At 32.7% G+C, this 18505-nt stretch overlaps 2 protein-coding genes across 2 annotated transcripts; both read left to right on the top strand.

The window, feature by feature from the left end:
• Positions 1-894: 894 nt before the first annotated feature.
• On the top strand, positions 895-11928 carry LOC141482402 (uncharacterized; the record flags this gene model as incomplete). The annotated part of the gene is given in 3 exon segments (XM_074175560.1): positions 895-1078; positions 8282-8402; positions 8404-11928. Coding segments are annotated over 3 exon segments (840 nt in total), but the record flags the coding sequence as incomplete, so codon positions are not given.
• On the top strand, positions 9403-16510 carry LOC141483281 (uncharacterized). The gene is made up of 3 exons (XM_074177776.1): positions 9403-11335; positions 11800-11928; positions 12064-16510. Exons 1-3 carry the CDS (start codon positions 11274-11276, stop codon positions 12359-12361), a joined length of 489 nt encoding a protein of 162 aa, XP_074033877.1. The 5' UTR covers positions 9403-11273; the 3' UTR covers positions 12362-16510.
• The last annotated feature ends 1995 nt before the right edge of the window (positions 16511-18505 follow it).

Raw genomic sequence — 18505 nt, 5'->3', positions numbered from 1 at the left:
ATACGGCATACCCAAACATTTGGTTAAAGATCAGGGTGCAAATTTTCTAAACAATATATTCAAAGAGGCGTGCAAAATTTTGATAAATAAACAAATCTCTACTACTAAGCCTAGAGCGCACCCACCGTACTATAGCCGAATATTTGCGGAATTTTGCAAATCACGATTTGAATACGTGGGATTGGGTATCCCACTCACAAATTGGGTACCATACTCACAATTCATGTACAACATAACGCCGTATACATCTACCGGCTTTACGCCATTTGAGCTTCTGTTAGGCAGAAAACCTGTATCACCAACCACTATTACTAGAGATCCAGAAACATTATATGACTTTGACGATTACTATAACGAATTGAAAATCCGAATGCAAATTTCACATCAAGCTGCTGTGAGAAATCTCCTCGAAAGCAAAGAGAAATCAAAGCAATATTATGATAAAAACGTTCATGTAGAAAACTTTAAAATGGAAATTTCAAGGTGAATGTCAAAAATAATGGTTGATAGAAAAAGAAGTGAAACTACACGTAAATCTTTCCAAAAAATTTGTGGAATAATAATAAAAATATGAATTGATGGATGTAGCCGTTACTAAGTGGTGGGAGATCATAATAAAAAAAAAGAAAATTTATATGTTTTTTACCACTTTTAATTGTAACTAACGTTACTGCAGTTTCGTCCTATATGGTCATTCTCAAACTAATACAATGAACTTAAATGTGGTAAAAAACATAGAAATTTTCATTTCTCTCTTCAATAATAAAAATATATACATATAATAAATATTGAAAAGTCAATTTTTGTGTTGCAGGTTTTCCTCAAAATGGTTCTGATGAAGACAATATTCTTCCTATTATTCTCAAACTCCATATTGAGCACGAATGACAAAAAAATGAACAAAATATTACCCCTGTCTTTCCGGGTTTATACTATGAAAAAATCGGTACCCTAAATCTATATAATGACGATTGGAAAGTGATCATTCATTTAGACTTATATGACTATTATGATGAGTACGAGCTAATTCATTTTTATGTACATCAAATTGGACTAATTTGTTTCATAACAAGTGTTTAGGCAGGCTTCACAATGAGTAATGAAAGTAGTTGTAATTACAAGTGTTGTAAAAAAGTTTTTATTCATTATACATGCACAGTAAGCTCTGCTATGTACCATAAAAGCTGTCTATCAAGGAACAGAAAAAATATACAATTTTTGAGGGATAATAAGATTGTATGTTGTACAAACGATAATAATCAGGATATAAAGGAGACCAGTTTATTGGAAAAAACTATCCAAGATCTTGAAGAAGAGACAGAAGAACAAAAAACCAAGCACATTCAGAAACTTAAATATGAACATGAAAGTTTCTTAGAAGAGGCTTTAAAAAATGAAAGAGAATAAATGAATAAATTAATAGAGGAACAACAAGCAATTTTTAACGAAATCCAATAACAGAAAAAAAATAGAAAAAGTTTTGGCAGATAAAGAAGTTATAACAAAAACCGTCGCTACTCAAACTAGTGCCGGTTTGACACACAAAACATTCGGGACCCAAACTGAAAACAAAAGCGAGAAAAAATTAAATACAATCCTAAACAAAAATCACAACATAATGAGTCATAGTGGGAGTAAACTGGGCAAACAAAACAGTGGTACCAATTTTCAGGATATGGTACAGAAGAGTAACATCCTAATTCTTGGAGATAGTAATGCAACAGACTTCTCTACTATCCTGAGAAATATGTGTCAAAATGAATATACAATAACATATTTTATAAAACATAATGCATTATTAAATCAAATTGTGGAAGATGCAATAACCTTAACTAAAGACTATGGAAAAAAAGATTATGTTATTGTAATGGGTGGCTTATTGAATATATTGAAAGGAATGAGTGTTACTGAATTTGCAATTGATATACTAAAAAAATAAGTACATATACAAACGTTATTGTGATGACAGTACCATTGTGGAAAAATTGAAAGGTACTTTCAACTTTATAAATGAGCACAATATAAAATTGCATTTTGAGCTGTGTATAAATAATAATAACACTAACTCAATAACATACTTGAATGTGAATTCATTACTCAGCAGCAAATTTTTTTATGGTAATAGACTTTATCTGATGAAATACTCTGGCAAAGTCTGTCTAATGAAATACATAAAGATGTTAATTTATGGACAACTTCCAGTTGAAAAACAAAAAATAATATATTTCCAAAAAAAAATACATCACCACAAACAATGCCAAATAATTGTACAACATTGGTTGAAACTCCAAACGTTAGGGATCAAAAAGAGGACATCAGGGAAATACCTCTAAATAAGGATAATTTCAATATTTCTCTGATGGCAGAATTACAGAATATGAACGACCGAGAAAAATGTAATGATGTTTCTTTTTTTGGAACGGAGTATCGGAAGAACGAGAAATCGTTGGAAATAAGGCCTAATATTGGATATGAATGTGCAAAGCTTATTACCCAAATATGATGAAATACATGGCTTAATAACCAAATACCATCCCATAGCGGCGTGCTTAAGTGAAGTGAGGTTAACTAATGACATTGGGGCCAACGAAATCTTTATTGATGGATATCAAATTACCAGAGTTGACAGTGAAAGTCGACATACAGGAGGAGTTTTAATTTACCTAAGACATGATTTAAAAATATTAAATTCAGATAAACATATCTCAACAAAAAATTTTTGGATATTAGAATTAAAAGTACTATACAATAAGAAGTGTATCCACCTAGTTTGTTTATATCATTCACCCAATAGTAGTGATGCTGATTTTTTTAACTTTTTCGAACAGTGGCCACTTCTTTGTCTGATATCAATTGCTTGGTTCTGATTGTGGGGGATTTCAATATAAATTTCTCAGCAAACACCACCTACAGCAAACGATTGAGGGAAATTACCTCTGATATGGACTTCATGCAAGTTATTGATGATATTACTCATCCTACTGACAATGGTGGAAGTATTATAGATCTGGTGATTACTAACAGGAATATTTCAGCTCATATACACAAAACTCCAAAAATAAGTGATCATTATTTAATTACACTTGATTTAAACAATGATAAAAACCAAACACCATACGACTATTGTATATACACTAGAGGCAAAATTAATTATGATGATATAAATAATGAGCTGGCGAAGGTGAATTGGGTATACCATCATGATAATGTAGATGAGAAATGCCAGTACCTGACAGGTATTATGAAAGAATGTTTGGATAAAGCAGCCCCAAAACAGGAAAAAATAATTAAACCGGAATATAAAGAATGGTGAAATGATACAGTTAGAAATGCAGTAGTATACAGGGATAATAAATACAAACTATATAAGAAATCAAAACAGATTGAAGACAAAGAAAACTACAAACAGGCAAGAAATAATGTGGTGAAAGGTATTAGAGAACAGAAATCAATATTTTACAAGGACAAAATAGATAATTGTAGTGGTAACCCCAAAAAAATGTGGAAAAGAAAGAACAAAATTCACCAAGTTAGAAATTGACAATGAGGAGAAAGTAGATATTAATATGATTCCTGATGAAATCAATGCATATTTTGTGGAAAGTATCAATAAATTAGTAGAAGAGATACATATTGAGACACAAGATGAAATAACACTGCAAAAGAATATTTGAGTGAATTCAAATTGATTAGTTTTGAGGAGCTAGATGATATATTGTTGACAATGAAAAATAAAGGTAGCGATGATGATCTAACAACGGAATTCCTAAAAAAAGTATATCATAATATAAAAGGCCCGATATTAAACCTTGTCAACTATTCCCTACACACTGGTACATTTCCATCTATGCTGAAAGTATCAACAATAATTCTAGTTCCAAAAGTAAAGAATACAAGTAAAGCCAGTGATATGCGACCAATAAATACTTTGTTGGCAATAGAAAAACTAATTGAGAAAGTTGTCTATGTACAAATGTTAGATTTTTTAAATAGTAATAATATTCTAACTGAAAATTAATCAGGTTTCAGAACTGGGCATAATTGCGAAACAGCGGTCCAAAGTGTTTTATTTGACTGATCAAAATATGAATGTAGGAGCAGTTTACTTAGATTTGAAAAGAGCCTTTGAGACAGTAAATAGGAAAAGACTCCTGCTTAAATTGAGAAATTATGTAATATCCGGTACAGTCTATAAATGGTTTGAAGATTACCTAAATAGTAGAAGACGAGTAACAAAACTTAATGATGTAACGTCCTGTGAAATTGTCAATAACAACGGAGTACTTCAGGGCAGTACACTAGGACCACTCTTATTCCTAATATATATAAATGATAGTGTTAATGAGGTAGACAAGTGTAAAATTCATCTTTGTGTGTATTACTGTGCACATGATGTGGAACATTTGATAGATACAATGAATAGTGAACTACAAAAAATAAGTCGGTGGTGTAGTTATAATGTATTGAAATTAAATGGTAATAAATAAAAATTCTTGTTATTTACTAATAAAACGGGATATCATGAACTTGATAGCAGACATTCAAATATCCATATTGATAATATAGAAATAGAAACCGTTAGTGCGCCGAAATATCTTGGAGTAGAGGCTTAACATTCAAAGAACACGTACAAGAGGTAATAAAAACGATCTCAAGAAATGTTAGCTTTCTAGGAAGGATTTCGTCAACACTTACAAAATCTACAAAAATTATAATATATAACACACTTATATTACCACATTTTACATTTTGTGCATCGATAATATATACTGTCAATAAAAATGAAATGGATAGATTACAAAAAACAGCAAAACTGAGCCTTGAGGATCATATTAAGAAAACCAAGAGAGACACCAATCAAAGCAATGCTAAAGGAATTGCAATGGATGGCTGTGACAAATCTCATATATTACTATACAATGATAATGACATATAAAATGAATAATCACCTATCACCGACATACCTGAGTAGGAATATTGAATACGATGAGAATCATCATCACTATAATACAAGAACGCGTAATAACATATATGTAGGAGTTAAAATAAAAAGTGTACTGAGAAATCCATTTACCTTGCAGGAATGTTAGCTTTTAATAGTTTGAACAAAAATATTAAAGAATGTAGCACTCTTGCATTATTCATCTATTGGGTGAATGAACTAGTCTTTATATAATATAAATTTTGACTGTATAAATTTTTTTTTGTATTCTGTATTCGTATTTTATTTGTGTTTTATATTGACTAACAACTGTGATATTTTAAGTAGATGTTGTATATTTATTGTAGTACTCATACTTTGAAATTTTATTCCTGAGTTTAGTTGACTAACACATTGTGGTGTCGTATTTGATTATAGATGTATTAGCAGTTTCATTGATGAATAAAGGATTTATATATATATATATATATATATATATATATATATATATATATATATATATATATATATATATATATATATATATATATATACAGAGTGACCCATTTGAAAGCGGGCCACCTCTCTAAAACTGTTATTTATTATCCGATTCAGAAGTTTTTTTTTTCAATAGATAGAGCGTCAATAGTTCTATTAGAGTGCTGTGAAGTCGAAATATAAATAAAATTTTCAAGGCCTACTTCGAATTTTTTTCAAGGTCAAAAATCCAAAAAACATACTAGCGATTTTTTTATATGAAATTTGACGACGCCACTGGATTTGTGATGCTTTCAAATGGTTGTGACTGAAATTTCAAGATAAAATAATGTTTTTTAACAGAAATATGGCATAAGTAAAATATACCAATCACTGTCAAAATAATTCAAATAGTTGTATATTAAATAACAATTTTGTAAATAATATGGTTTGAAATACTTCTTCAGAACATAACAACTTTATGTGCGATATAGTTATCTTTATTAGCACACTGCAGTTTGTTGTCAAAGAATAGAAATACACATCTTTATATCATAATATAATTATCAATATTAAAACCATAAATGAACCACTACAAAAGAATGTATTAACATGACAATGCCCACACATTAAATTTTGGACTGTTCCACCAAATCTCCATTCAATTCGATACATTTATCATATCGTTTTCTAATGTTAACCAAAACATTCAATAATTGATTTGGGGTGATATCTCTGCAAGCCTGTCTTATTCTTTCACGCAGTTCCTCTTTGCTCGTTGGGCGAGTTTTGTATACTTTTTCCTTAACGGTGCCCCATAAAAAAAAATCAAGTGGAGTCAAGTCCGGGGATCTGGGGGGAAACTCAATCAGTGAACTATTTCGCCCTATCCACCGATTAGGAAAATTTTCTTCCAGCCAATCTCTAACAATCCTGCTATTGTGGATGGAACAGCCATCTAATTGAAATAGAATATGGGCCTCTTCTGCTAGTGGAAGTTCATCCATAGCGTTGGAAAACTCGTTTTTCAAAAAATTCAAAAAAATTTGACCATTCAAATTGTTTTCAAAAAAAAAGGGGCCAATTATTCTGGTATGTAATATTCCGCACCAAACATTTATTTTTTGGGAGTACTGTCTTCTGCAATTTATTATCCAATGTGGATTTTCTTCCGTCCAGTACCTTGAATTTTGAGAATTAACTGTTCCATTGGTTGTGAATGTTGCCTCGTCACTGAACAAAATTTTTTTCAGAAAATTCCTGTTATTTAGATATTCTCCTTGAGCCCATAAACTATACTCCATCCTCTTTTCATTATCGCCTTCTTCTAAGGTGTGAAGAAACTTTGGTTTAAAGGGCTTCATATTATTATATTTCCTAAGATTTCTCCTTATTGTTTCACGCGGTAAGTTGATGTCCAAACTTGCAATTCTCACACTTGTTTTCGGATTATTATTAAAATAATTTCGAATTCGTTCAGAATTATTTCGTCTCTGCCTTTGTACAGTATTAATATTCTTCAGGATATGTTTACTAACAGCTCCATACTGATTGAAAATTTTGTTTACTCTTCCAACTGTAGCTCTGCTAATATTTCGACGCTCCGGATGCATGTTATTGAAAATTCTACATACTTCCCTTTCGGATCTGTCGTTGTTACCACGAAGTTTTACTATTTCAATTTTCTCCTGCAAAGTCAAATTATCTGCCATACTTCTTTATTAGTGTAGGTACTTGAAGAGTTATAAACTTCACTATTAATACTGACAAATTTGTGTCTTTTCGTCTTTTATTTTAATGACTTGTCATCTCCACGGCAACTTAACTTTCAAAGCCTTCTAATAAAAATAATATTTTCGAAATGTGGCATCCCAAACATGTTTGAATGAAACCAAGATATGTAGATATTCGGAATAACTGACAACCACCAAAGAGGAACTGCGTGAAAGAATAAGACCAGGCTTGCATAAATGTTACCCCAAACCAATGATCGAATTTTGATCGAATCTTATGATTAGTTAGCATTAGAAAATGGTAGAATAAACGTATCGAATTAAATCGGAAATTAGTTACAAAGTACGGAAATTAATGTCTGGGCACTCTCATCTCAATCCATTTTTTTGTTGTAGTTCATTTATTTCATCAGTATTGGTTATTATTGATTATTGAATATTGATTACTATTTGATGTAAAGATGTATATTTCATTTCTCTGATGACAAAAAAACTGCAGTGTTTTGATGGACATAACTATCTTCTATACTTTATGGAGTTCTGTTTGAAAGAAACATAATTTGACACCATTTTGAATAACTGCTGTTTACAAGCTCGACTGCTAACGACGTGAAAGAGCATTTTAAACGATATTATTAATAATATTGTGATTTAATATGACGACAATTCGAAATATTTAAAGTGATAAAAATTTTACTTATGCTATATTTCTGTTAAAAAAACATATTTCATCTTGAAATTTCAGTCACAACCATTTGAAAGCATCACAAATCCAGTGGCGTCGTCAAATTTCATATAAAAAAATCGCTAGTATGTTTTTTGGATTTTTGACCTTGAAAAAAATTCGAAGTAGGCCTTGAAAATTTTATTTATATTTCGACTTCACAGCACTCTAATAGAACTATTGACGCTCTATCTATTGAAAAAAAAAACTTCTGAATCGGATAATAAATAACAGTTTTAGAGAGGTGGCCCGCTTTCAAATGGGTCACTCTGTATATATATATATATATATATAAGCGAGAAACGAAATCTTCTGTATCAGAATGCAATTCCATAGAAAAAAGTATTTCCTACTCCCTTTATAATATACGTGTTCACGAAAATATAATTTTTGAAACACTGGGAGTTTGAGAATCATCTAAAAAAGCTAAAAGAAGTTTGACTGATGGAGTAGGATCTGTTTCAAAAACATTATTTGGCACACTTGATGAAGACGATGCTATTCATTTCAACTCTCAAATCAATACATTGAAGAAAAACAGGAACACCTAAATACATTATTGAAGCAACAAACATCAATAGTGCAAAATATGAACAGTATTACTTTGATCATTTCGATACCAAAATAAATAGAATTGTAAAATATGTTAATGATCTGAATGAAAATATTTCCAATTTTGAGATAAAAGACCATCTTACCTTTGAAGTGAATGAACTGGTATCTATATTTAATTTGATTTTAACTATATTCAAAGTGAATCAGAACAATTCAGGTGAAATAATGTCATTCGCACAAAGAGGAATTCTGCATTCTTTAGTAATAACTCCAATGAAATTTATACATGAAGCATCCAACATTCACAATTTTATAAGTGACTTAACATTTTCAGTCACACCTGTCATTGGAAACATGCATATATTATTTAATTACATTACAACCAATATAGTTTTTATTAACAAGAAATTAACTTTTGTTCTTTATATAACACTTATTGAAAAACCCGACTATGATGTATCCAAAATGTCTAGTTTTCCCGTACCTTTAACAAATAATATTTTTGGTTTTATCTTTCCTCAAGAATAATTGTTTGTAACCGATTTCAGTAAACAACATTTCTTTTTCATGAATGACTTTGAACTATTTAGTTGTAAACATTTATTAGCTGATAGGAGTATATGTGAGCAGAGTAAACCAATTTATTTAGCCCACCTACATAAAGGTTGCGAATCAAATTTGTACATGCCTACTACGTTCATTCCAGACTCCTATGATAAAGGAATCATACATATAAAAAACACTATTTATTCAGTTAGCAAACAAAAATTCTTGGCTTTTCTGCACCACATAAAGAATATGTGGATTTGAAATGGAGATCAATTGGGGGAAGACAAACAATTACTTTGAATGATACTGGAGTTTTGAGTATCAGTTCAAATTGTTCAGTATACTCAAAATCAGTTCTTCTTACACCTCACGAAGAGTTTCCTAGTCGCTCCTTTGAACTTGAAAAAAAATTCAAATTTATTAAATTTTGTTTTATCGAAACTAAAGCCAATTGAAACACCTCTCGTTATAAATTCAAAGAACTATCATGATTTGAAAGAAATAAGTCATAACTTGCAAAAACTTCAAGAGAATGAAAATGAATCGCTATCTACAGTGAACAGAACTGACCTAGTTCACCATGGAATATTATATTTCATTGTATGTTTGCTATTTTGCCTCTTAATATTCTACATTTTGCGAACTTTGCATAAGCGATATAGAAGTAAATCCAATGTTTCCTTGCATTTCTCGAATGGAATTGAAGGGTGGAGCACAAAAAACTGAAGAAATGAAAAATCAATTAGATAACATTGCACTGGAAGGTAGTAGTAAAGCATCACGAGTTAGCGAAAATTGCACCTTGCCTAGGTACAATTCTCAAAATTAGGAGGGAGATATTGTAATGTAATTTCTCATTATTATCATTATTTCCTTGTTTCTTTACTGATAATCTAGTTCACGATTTACTTATGTTCATATTGCAATTACTTGGTTTAGTTTGGAAATGTATGAATTATATTTTTGCTGGCAATACTTCATGGAGTTCGTTGTCGTTATGACCTCATTTAACTTGTTTAATTTCTATTGGCTAGAAGAAAATGTTCACTGTTAGTCTGCTCTATTCTGGTCACGAAAAACTTCCTTTCTCCATTTCTCCAGGAAATCTGAAAAATTACCAATGGCAATATATTCTCAATACGGCGAAAACAGGAGCATTATTCGAGATCATACACAGTGATATTTGTGGGCCAATGGAAGCAATATCACTGAAAGGAGCAAAATATTTTCTAACATTCATCGATTATTACAGTCGCATGAGCTTTATATACTTCTTGAAGACCAAAGATGAAACATTTGAGAAATATGAAGAATTCAAAAATATTATCGAAAATCAGAAAAACCTGAAGATACAAATTCTTAGAAGCGATAATGGTGGTGAATATAGAAGCCAGGAGTTCAGCAGGTATCTTAAAAATGTTGGCATCATTCATCAAACCTCAAATAGCCATACACCACAGCAAAATGGCATGGCTGAGAGACTAAATAAAACCCTGATTGAAAAGGCGAAATGCCTTATGCTTGATGAAGGCCTCAGCGAATTTTTATGGGCGAAAGCATGCAAGACATATCAGAAACCGCTCAGCATCTTCTGGAATTTTGAAAACTCCTTACGAACTATGGTTTGGCACGAAACCAAATATGAGTCATCTTCGACTATATGGAAGTACGGCCATGGTCCATATCCCCAAAGACAATAGGAATAAGTGGGACCAGAAATAAGTGAAGTATATCCTTGTAGGATAATGAAACCTCCAAAGAATATAGATGTTTCAATCCAGTGACAAGGAAAGTCATCATAAGCCGTGATGTGACTATTATGGAAAAGCAAATCATGAAAATATTCATAGACAAGACCATTTGTCAGACGAACAAAGGACCGAAAAGAGATTCCGATGCAGTACGGCTGCTCTATGGTAAAACAAAGTAACAAACATTTTTTTTCAAAATTGACTTATTGCATTTTTGGGTCCCTGATTACATTCTTCACCTACCAATTTAAAGCAACTGACATAAAACGATCTGGAAGGCCGTGAATGAGAAGTTGGAAAAAACAAGTAAGTGCTCTTTCTATAACAAATTTTAATGTAAAAAAGAGTATGTGCATATTTCTAGTGAAGAACCAAGTAAGCAAATGTTGGATACTTTGTTTTTGCATTTGAAATAGCACATACTTTGTTTTTCCACAAATATCTGAGCCATGTTGGTAACACTTACTACTTGTATTTATTGAAATGTGAGCTGCAAATCGGTTCAGTTACTCAGTTGTTATCAAGCTGTGTGTTTGTCGGTTGGTGGGTTAGCGAGAAAAAAGATGTATAAATCGCGAGGAAGAGTGTTGGTAGAAATGGCGAAGCAATATGGAGAATTTTCGAAGTAAATAATCATGACTTTTTATTCTTAAAGAGTGTTTGTTGCCTTAAATTCAATAAATGTAAACTTTGAGGTTATATTCAGAGGCATAGCTCAATTCTCAAATCTAGTGGTACGTTTTTAAAATTATTTCAGTCAGAGTTTCGAATACATAGCATTTATAAAGCAATACGGATAATTTTTGAGGTAGGTAGGAACTAAAAGATTGTTTGTTATATACTGAGGTTATATTTAAAGGCGTTCGTAGCTCTATATAGTCTTAAATCTGGAGGTACGCTTTCAAAATGATTTTGGTTAGATTTTTGTATAACCTTTAATGAACTAAGAAACATGCCAATTAACAATATTAGATTGCTATATAATTTGATGTAGAAATTGTAGAGAAGCACTCAAGTACCTAATGATTATGGTAACGTATTCTACCACCTGAAGGATTTGATGACGGTAGTTCGTTTACTTTTTTGCAGACATTCTACTATTGAAACCGCAGGCCAATCTACTGAAGCACCGGTAGATCCCCCACAGTATTTACCAACATTGGGTATTGGAAATGAACTGGAGACCACGCCCTCTTCTTTTCCAGAAGAGTCATTAAGGTGAATAGTTAGCTACATGGTATAATAATAATAATAATAGTATTTAATTTTATTTTCTTTTTTGCTTCACAGTTTAAGTACTAATTAAGTATGGTGCTGTTCTGTTCAATTTTTCAACTCTCATTTCTATTACAGAAACAAAGAAATGTCCATTCGAAAGGCAGGAGTAAACTTGGAAGAGTCTTCCAGAAGCAGCTGCTCAACCGATATTGTCGATGACAGCGATGCTGATCCAGACTATTCTACAGAAACTGAAGCACCATTTAGAAAGCGCAGGCGCATTAACCACGTGGCAATATCTAAAAGCGACTTCGACATATCCAGTACCAGTAGTAGTTCTGAAGGTCAGGAAAATGTTCGGCCACAGGGTGTTCGCTTGGGTAAGCAACGAAAGCAAAGAAAGGCAGTTCTAAAGAGGCCATATCTTACGTAAACGGGGAAAATAGCTCGAAACAGAACCAAACACCCTGCGAAGTTTTTGTCTTGTATTTGTCACAATACATGCAGAGACTTTGATGAATCCGACCGAAAAAAAAATTATGATGCATTTTGGTCTCAAAATTATACCAATTGGAGGAAATTCTTGGCAAAATGTGTATTGTTAGAACCTGTTAAAAGGCGAACAGTGACGGTTGCTACTAACATTCAGCCACGTCGAAATGAAACAAGGACTTACTATTTAGAAAAAGATGGACATTCAAAGAAAGTTTGTAAAAATTTTTTTAAACACTTTTGGATACACTCATGATGCAGTGTTAACATCTTTAGTCCAGGCTAAAAAACGCGCACTCCTTGATGCAAATGTAAATAAAAACCGAGGAACACATGCAAAGCCAAAACGCGATAGACGAGTAATCGAAGAACATATTAGTTCATACTGTCCTGCCATCTCTCACTACAGGCGGCATAACGCTCCTCATAAAAAATACCTACCACACGGGCTCACTTTGAAGAAAATGCTTGCAAATTTCAAGGAAAAATACCCCAATAACCCTTGTTGCCTCGAAATTTACCGGCAAATATTAAGAGAAATTAATGTCTCATTACGAACGCCAAAAAGTGATTTATGCGAAGAATGTTCCTTACTGAAGCAAAAGCTGGCACACAGCCAACAAGAGCATTCAGTTCTAAAGTTATCTCATTTAGCAGAATATGCGCTTCACAAAGTAAAGTCGAACTTGGCAATACAGTTATATAAACTGGACGTTCAAAATGCAAAGGAGGCCAATGTGTTTGCGTGGTATGGCATGAAGAAATTGCGGGAAGAGACGCAACAAATGTAACGGACACCATTTTTAAAATAATTAGATATAACAGAGACTGCAAGCATATTGTTTTCTGGGCTGACAATTGTACAGCCCAGAACAAGAACTGGATTCTCTATAGTTCTTTAGTTAGAATTGTGAATTCAGATATTTGTGGAGTAGAATCTGTTACTATAAAATATCTGACAAAAGGTCACACCCACATGGTTGCAGATTCTGTCCATGGCAACATAGAGAGAGCTCTTAGTAGGGCACGTAATGTATATGACTTTGACGACTACAGAAATGTTCTAGAAACATCCAGAAAAAATATTCGAATTTTTGAAATACAACCTGCCCATGACATCTATAAATGGGAAAAAAAGAAACGACAGCCACAGGTAAAAAACGACGAGGATCCTTTAAGAAAATTTAAACTGAATACAGTCATTGAAGCTCAATTCAAAAGAGGATCAAGAACATTATATTACAAACAGATGTATGACGTGAACTACATTGAACTACACTTCCTACCAAAAAGGTTTGATTTAAGACGCCCAATTAATCAAATTATAAATGAACTCATTAGCCGAAGATTTAGTTACGGGTGGACCAGTTGATGTTGAAGAAATTTGAAAAGATGTCTTAAATTTTGAGAACTTCTATTTTTATACCCCATCGTTTTATATGTTTTAGAGTTGATATTTTAATTTGTAATCTGAAAATAATAATAATAAAAGTACTTTATTGGTTACCCACAAAAAACATTCTGTTTATAGTACCTACCAGTCAGTGTTCATTCAATCTAAATTCATTTTATAAATATTTCATCAATCCACATTTAGTAGTTTCCTAACCTGAAACATTAAAATTCCATTTAAAGTAATATTTTATTATGATGAGTTAGTGGTGTTACAATTCTAAACAAATACAAAGTATCTGACTATACTTCTTTTTTCTCTAGAAAAGTAAAGTCAGAACAGTTGAAGCAATTCCAACGAAAAACCAAGTAAGGAACTATACTTCATTTTAGTTTAGAACAAACACTACCAGTTATTCAAAGTGCTTGCAAAAAGTATGTGCAAAAAAATATATTTCCTAAATGAAACTCTACATTCGTGTAACAGTAATGAAATCCTCTCAAAATACTGTATATGTGATCACTTACACAAGTAAGAAAAAATGTAAGGGTAAAGTCATGTAATGGTTTGAAATATTTTTGGCTCTCATGGAAAATAATCTCAGAAGCAGATACTTTGTTTTTCCGCAGAGCAGCCGAGTGGGGGAAGGAGCTAAACAAGTTAATGCCAGCTTTGATGATTCCTTCTATAGTGATATGTCAAATGACTCGGACAGTAATTATATTCCTGATATGTCAGGCAATTACTCAAACTGTCCAGGCATTCCCAGGAGGTCACAACGAGAACCGAAGACGAAAACATATGATGATTATGTTATGTACTTCAATGGTGCAGTCGATGTGGGTGGAACAGCAGCATCTGCAAGCAATCTCTACCCAAAACAGTTGCCGAAGCTCTCTCAAGTCCATACAGCCATGCATAGAAGGAGGCTTCGATGGAAGAAATCCAGTCTTTCAACGATAACGATACTTGGGAGCTTGTTGATCTTTTGGAAAATAATGCAGTGGTCGCGTGTAAATGGGTTTTTAAAATCAAAAGTGATGGTGATAATGAAACGCATAGGGCTAGACTGGTCGCAAAAGGTTATACATAAAGAGAAAGTGTAGATTATGTAGAAACATCTGCTCCACTAGTGAGGCATTCGACATTGCGTTTATTGATTGCGTTAGCAGTTAAGTTAGATTTATGCATAATACATTTAGTTGTTAAGATATCTTTTTAGAATGGTGATCTCAAAGAAAATGTTTTCATACAGCAGCCTGAAGGTTTTGTTTCTAAAGAAAATCCAAATAAGGTTTATACATTGAAAAAGGCTGTATATGGTTTGAAACAGTCCAGTCGAGCATGGAATGAAGAGGTTGACCAAGTTTTTTTGGAAATAGGATATGCTAAATCTAAATTTAAACTATGTGTATAGATTAACCGTAGCAGTAATAATTTATTAACAATACTTGCACTGTATGTTGATGATTTTTTCATATTTTCAGGAAAAAGTAATGAAACAAGTTTTCTCTGATCTCATTTGAATTCAAAATTCAAGATTGAGAATCTTGGTGAAGCTAAACAATGTTTAGGTTTAAGAATAGGCGAGACTCTGATTGTATTAAGATTGACCAAGAAATGTAAATAGAACAGTTATTGTAACGATTCTGTATGCTAGATAGTGAGGTTGTTTGTACCTTATTGGATATTAGTATCAACTTGAGCAATAGCGAGGGTCGAATATGTGATCCAAACACACCTTATCAAAAATTGATCGGGGGTCTCATGTATTTAGATGACTCGCCCTGATATTTCTCATGCTGTGAGTCTACTATGCCAATATAATAATTGTTATACCAAGACACACTGGCAAAGTGCAAAACGTATTCTAAGATATTCAAAAGGTACGAAGAGTTTTTCCATGATATTCAGTAAAAACAACTTAGATTTAAAAGACTATGCCTACTGGGGATCAAGTAAAGATGACAGGAAATCTTTTACAGGATATGTATTCAAGTTTTCAGAGGAGTCTATATCATGGAACAGTTGTAAACAACGTCCAGTTGTTTTGTCAGCAACTGAAGCAGAATTCATGGCTTTAAGTGAGGCAGCCAAAGAAGCAATCTATTTGCGTAACCTTTTAAATTAACTTTTTGGAAATCTAAATTGTATTGACTTATTTAATGATAACCAAAGCGCTGAAAAGTTGGCTAATAACCAGTCTTTCATGATAGGTCAAAACATATAGATTTAAAGTGTAATATAATGTGTTAAAACAGTTGTCACTGTTAGGCAACTTGTAATACATATGAGATACTACAAGTTGGCAACACGGGACAATCGTGGTTAACGCGGGTTATGTTGACAGGGCATGACTACAAACATGTGCTCATGATCACAATATCTAATGTTATATGTTATACAATAAACTACCAACGTTGAACGCTAGTTGTGTTATTTATAATCTTTTGACCAGATTATACATGGTGTCAGGTAGTGCTTTTGGTAGTGTGAGCCCGCTAGATTAGAATCAGTTGAATAAAATGGAAAACTTGTTTCGTCCACCAGAGCCGCTTGTGCTAGATGGCTGCATTGCAGAGAATTGGAGAAAATTTTCGCAAAAATTTGATCTGTTGTTAACGGCCTCAAACTTGGTATCGAAGCCTGAAGAAACCAAAATTGCTGTCTTCCTAAATCTTGTAGGGGATGACGGCCTTGAACTGCTCAATAGTTTCAACTATACAACTCAAGAAAAAAAGACCCTAGAGGGAATAAAGAAGAAATTTGAAGAATACTGTTCCCCGACTGCTAATGTTATCTTTGAGCGCTACAAATTTAACAGTATTACGCAGAAAGAAAATCAGCCCTTCGATAGTTTTTTAACTGAACTCAGAAAAGCAATTAAAACCACTGAATATAAAGATCAAGATGACATGATCAGAGATCGAGTAGTTATGGGTATTTGGGATAAGACCACGCAGGAGAGACTGCTTCGAGAAAGCAGATTAACCCTGAATAAAGCCATATAGTTTTGTCGAGCTACAGAAGTTAGTAAATCACAAGCTAGAATACTGCAAAGTAAATTGCAGTGAAAGTAGATACAGTTAGATACAAATGTGATGAACTTGAGAGAGAAAAAATTTCTTGTAAGTACTGTGGATATAAACATTTGAGAAGTAACAAGTGTCCAGCATTAGGCAAAACTTGTGCAAAATGCCAGGGTAAAAACCATTTTGCAGCAGTTTGTCATAAGAATTTCAAGGTGAAGAATGAAAATCAGAGACATAGTGTGGTAAAACAAAAAGTGTGTGAGATTAAAAGAAGCAAGAATGAAAACAATTCAGATTCGGCCAGTGACAGTGGAGAGTTTTTTATTGATTCAGTGAGCTTAATTAGCACTGTAACTAAGAAGATAGAGCAAAATCGTGAAGAAGAAAGAGTCTGGAGTCAAAATGTAGCAGTAGAGAACAGAGGACAGGTAAATTTTAAACTAGACACAGGTGCTGAGGTTAGTGTTTTACCTTTGCATGTAATGAGAAAGTGTAAACTTGATAAACAGATGAAACCAACAAATGTCACTTTAGTTTCATATGGAAGTAATAGTTTTAAACTTAAGCCCCTTGGTGAGGTTAGTTTGTCATGTGTGCAAATGGAAATAAAGCTCTTGTACATTTTATTATTGTTGATGCTGAAGGACAACTACCCTTACTAGGGCTACCAGGTTGTATATCGTTAAGGTTAATTAAACGATTAGCAAGTATTAGTTCAAACTCAAATTTGGTATTCAGTTGTTTAGATGATGTTACTAAAGTGTACAAGCGTGCCTTTGATGGCCTGGGTTCATTTCCCAAGGAACATAAAATCTGTTTGAAAAGTGATGCTATACCACATATTCAGCCACCCAGGAGAGTGCCAAGATCTTTGCATGATAAGCTTAAGTTAAAACTAGAGCAGTTAGAAACTCAGGGTGTAATTAAAAAACTTGATGAACCTACTGAGTGGCTGAATCCGTTAGTCATAGTTGAGAAACCCAACGGTGACCTACGGTTATGTTTAGATCCTAAACATTCAAACAAAGCTATACAACGAGAACATTATTTAATTCCTACAGCAGAGGAGATTGCTGTTAAATTATGTGATAAAGAATATTTCACAGTTCTTGATATGAAAGATGGTTATTTCCAAATAAATATTGATGACCAAAGCTCAGCGTATACTGCTTTTGGTACACCATTTGGTCGATATAAGTTTCTAAGATTGCCCTTTGGCATCAGTTCAGCGCCAGAAGTCTTCCAAAAAAAGAACTTTGAAATATTTGGTGATTTGGAAAATGTCGGAGTGTACTTTGATGACTTAATTATTACAGGTAAAAATGAACAAGAACATGATTATAACTTACAACTTGTACTAGAGCGCGCCTTGAAATATAACATTAAATTTAACAGTTCCAAAATTCAATTCAAGTCTAAGTCAGTTAAGTTTATGGGACAAATATATTCAAAGAATGGAATTGAGCCAAATAAAACCTATGTTAAAGCAATTTTGGATTTACCCAGTCCAAGCAATAAAAGTGATTTACTAAGAATTCTTGGCATGGCTAAATACTTGAGTAAATTTGTCCCAAATATGTCTAAAGTAACAGCTCCCTTAAGAAATCTAACTAAGCAAGATGTTCAGTGGGAGTGGAATAATTGCCATCAGCAATCTCTC

Source organism: Leptinotarsa decemlineata, unplaced genomic scaffold (assembly GCF_025532065.1).
Source record: "Leptinotarsa decemlineata unplaced genomic scaffold, Ldec_3_MD MMD2_P_RNA_scaffold_14, whole genome shotgun sequence".
Lineage (NCBI taxonomy): Eukaryota > Metazoa > Arthropoda > Insecta > Coleoptera > Chrysomelidae > Leptinotarsa > Leptinotarsa decemlineata.
This window is presented reverse-complemented; position numbering and strand designations above follow the sequence as displayed.

Coding starts and splice junctions, on each gene's coding strand:
- LOC141483281 (XM_074177776.1), top strand. CDS start 11,274: ATGTATAAATCGCGAGGAAGAGTGTTGGTAGAAATGGCGAAGCAATAT. Junction 11,336..11,799: donor CAATATGGAGAATTTTCGAA/GTAAATAATCAT, acceptor ACTTTTTTGCAG/ACATTCTACTATTGAAACCG. Junction 11,929..12,063: donor TTTCCAGAAGAGTCATTAAG/GTGAATAGTTAG, acceptor TTTCTATTACAG/AAACAAAGAAATGTCCATTC.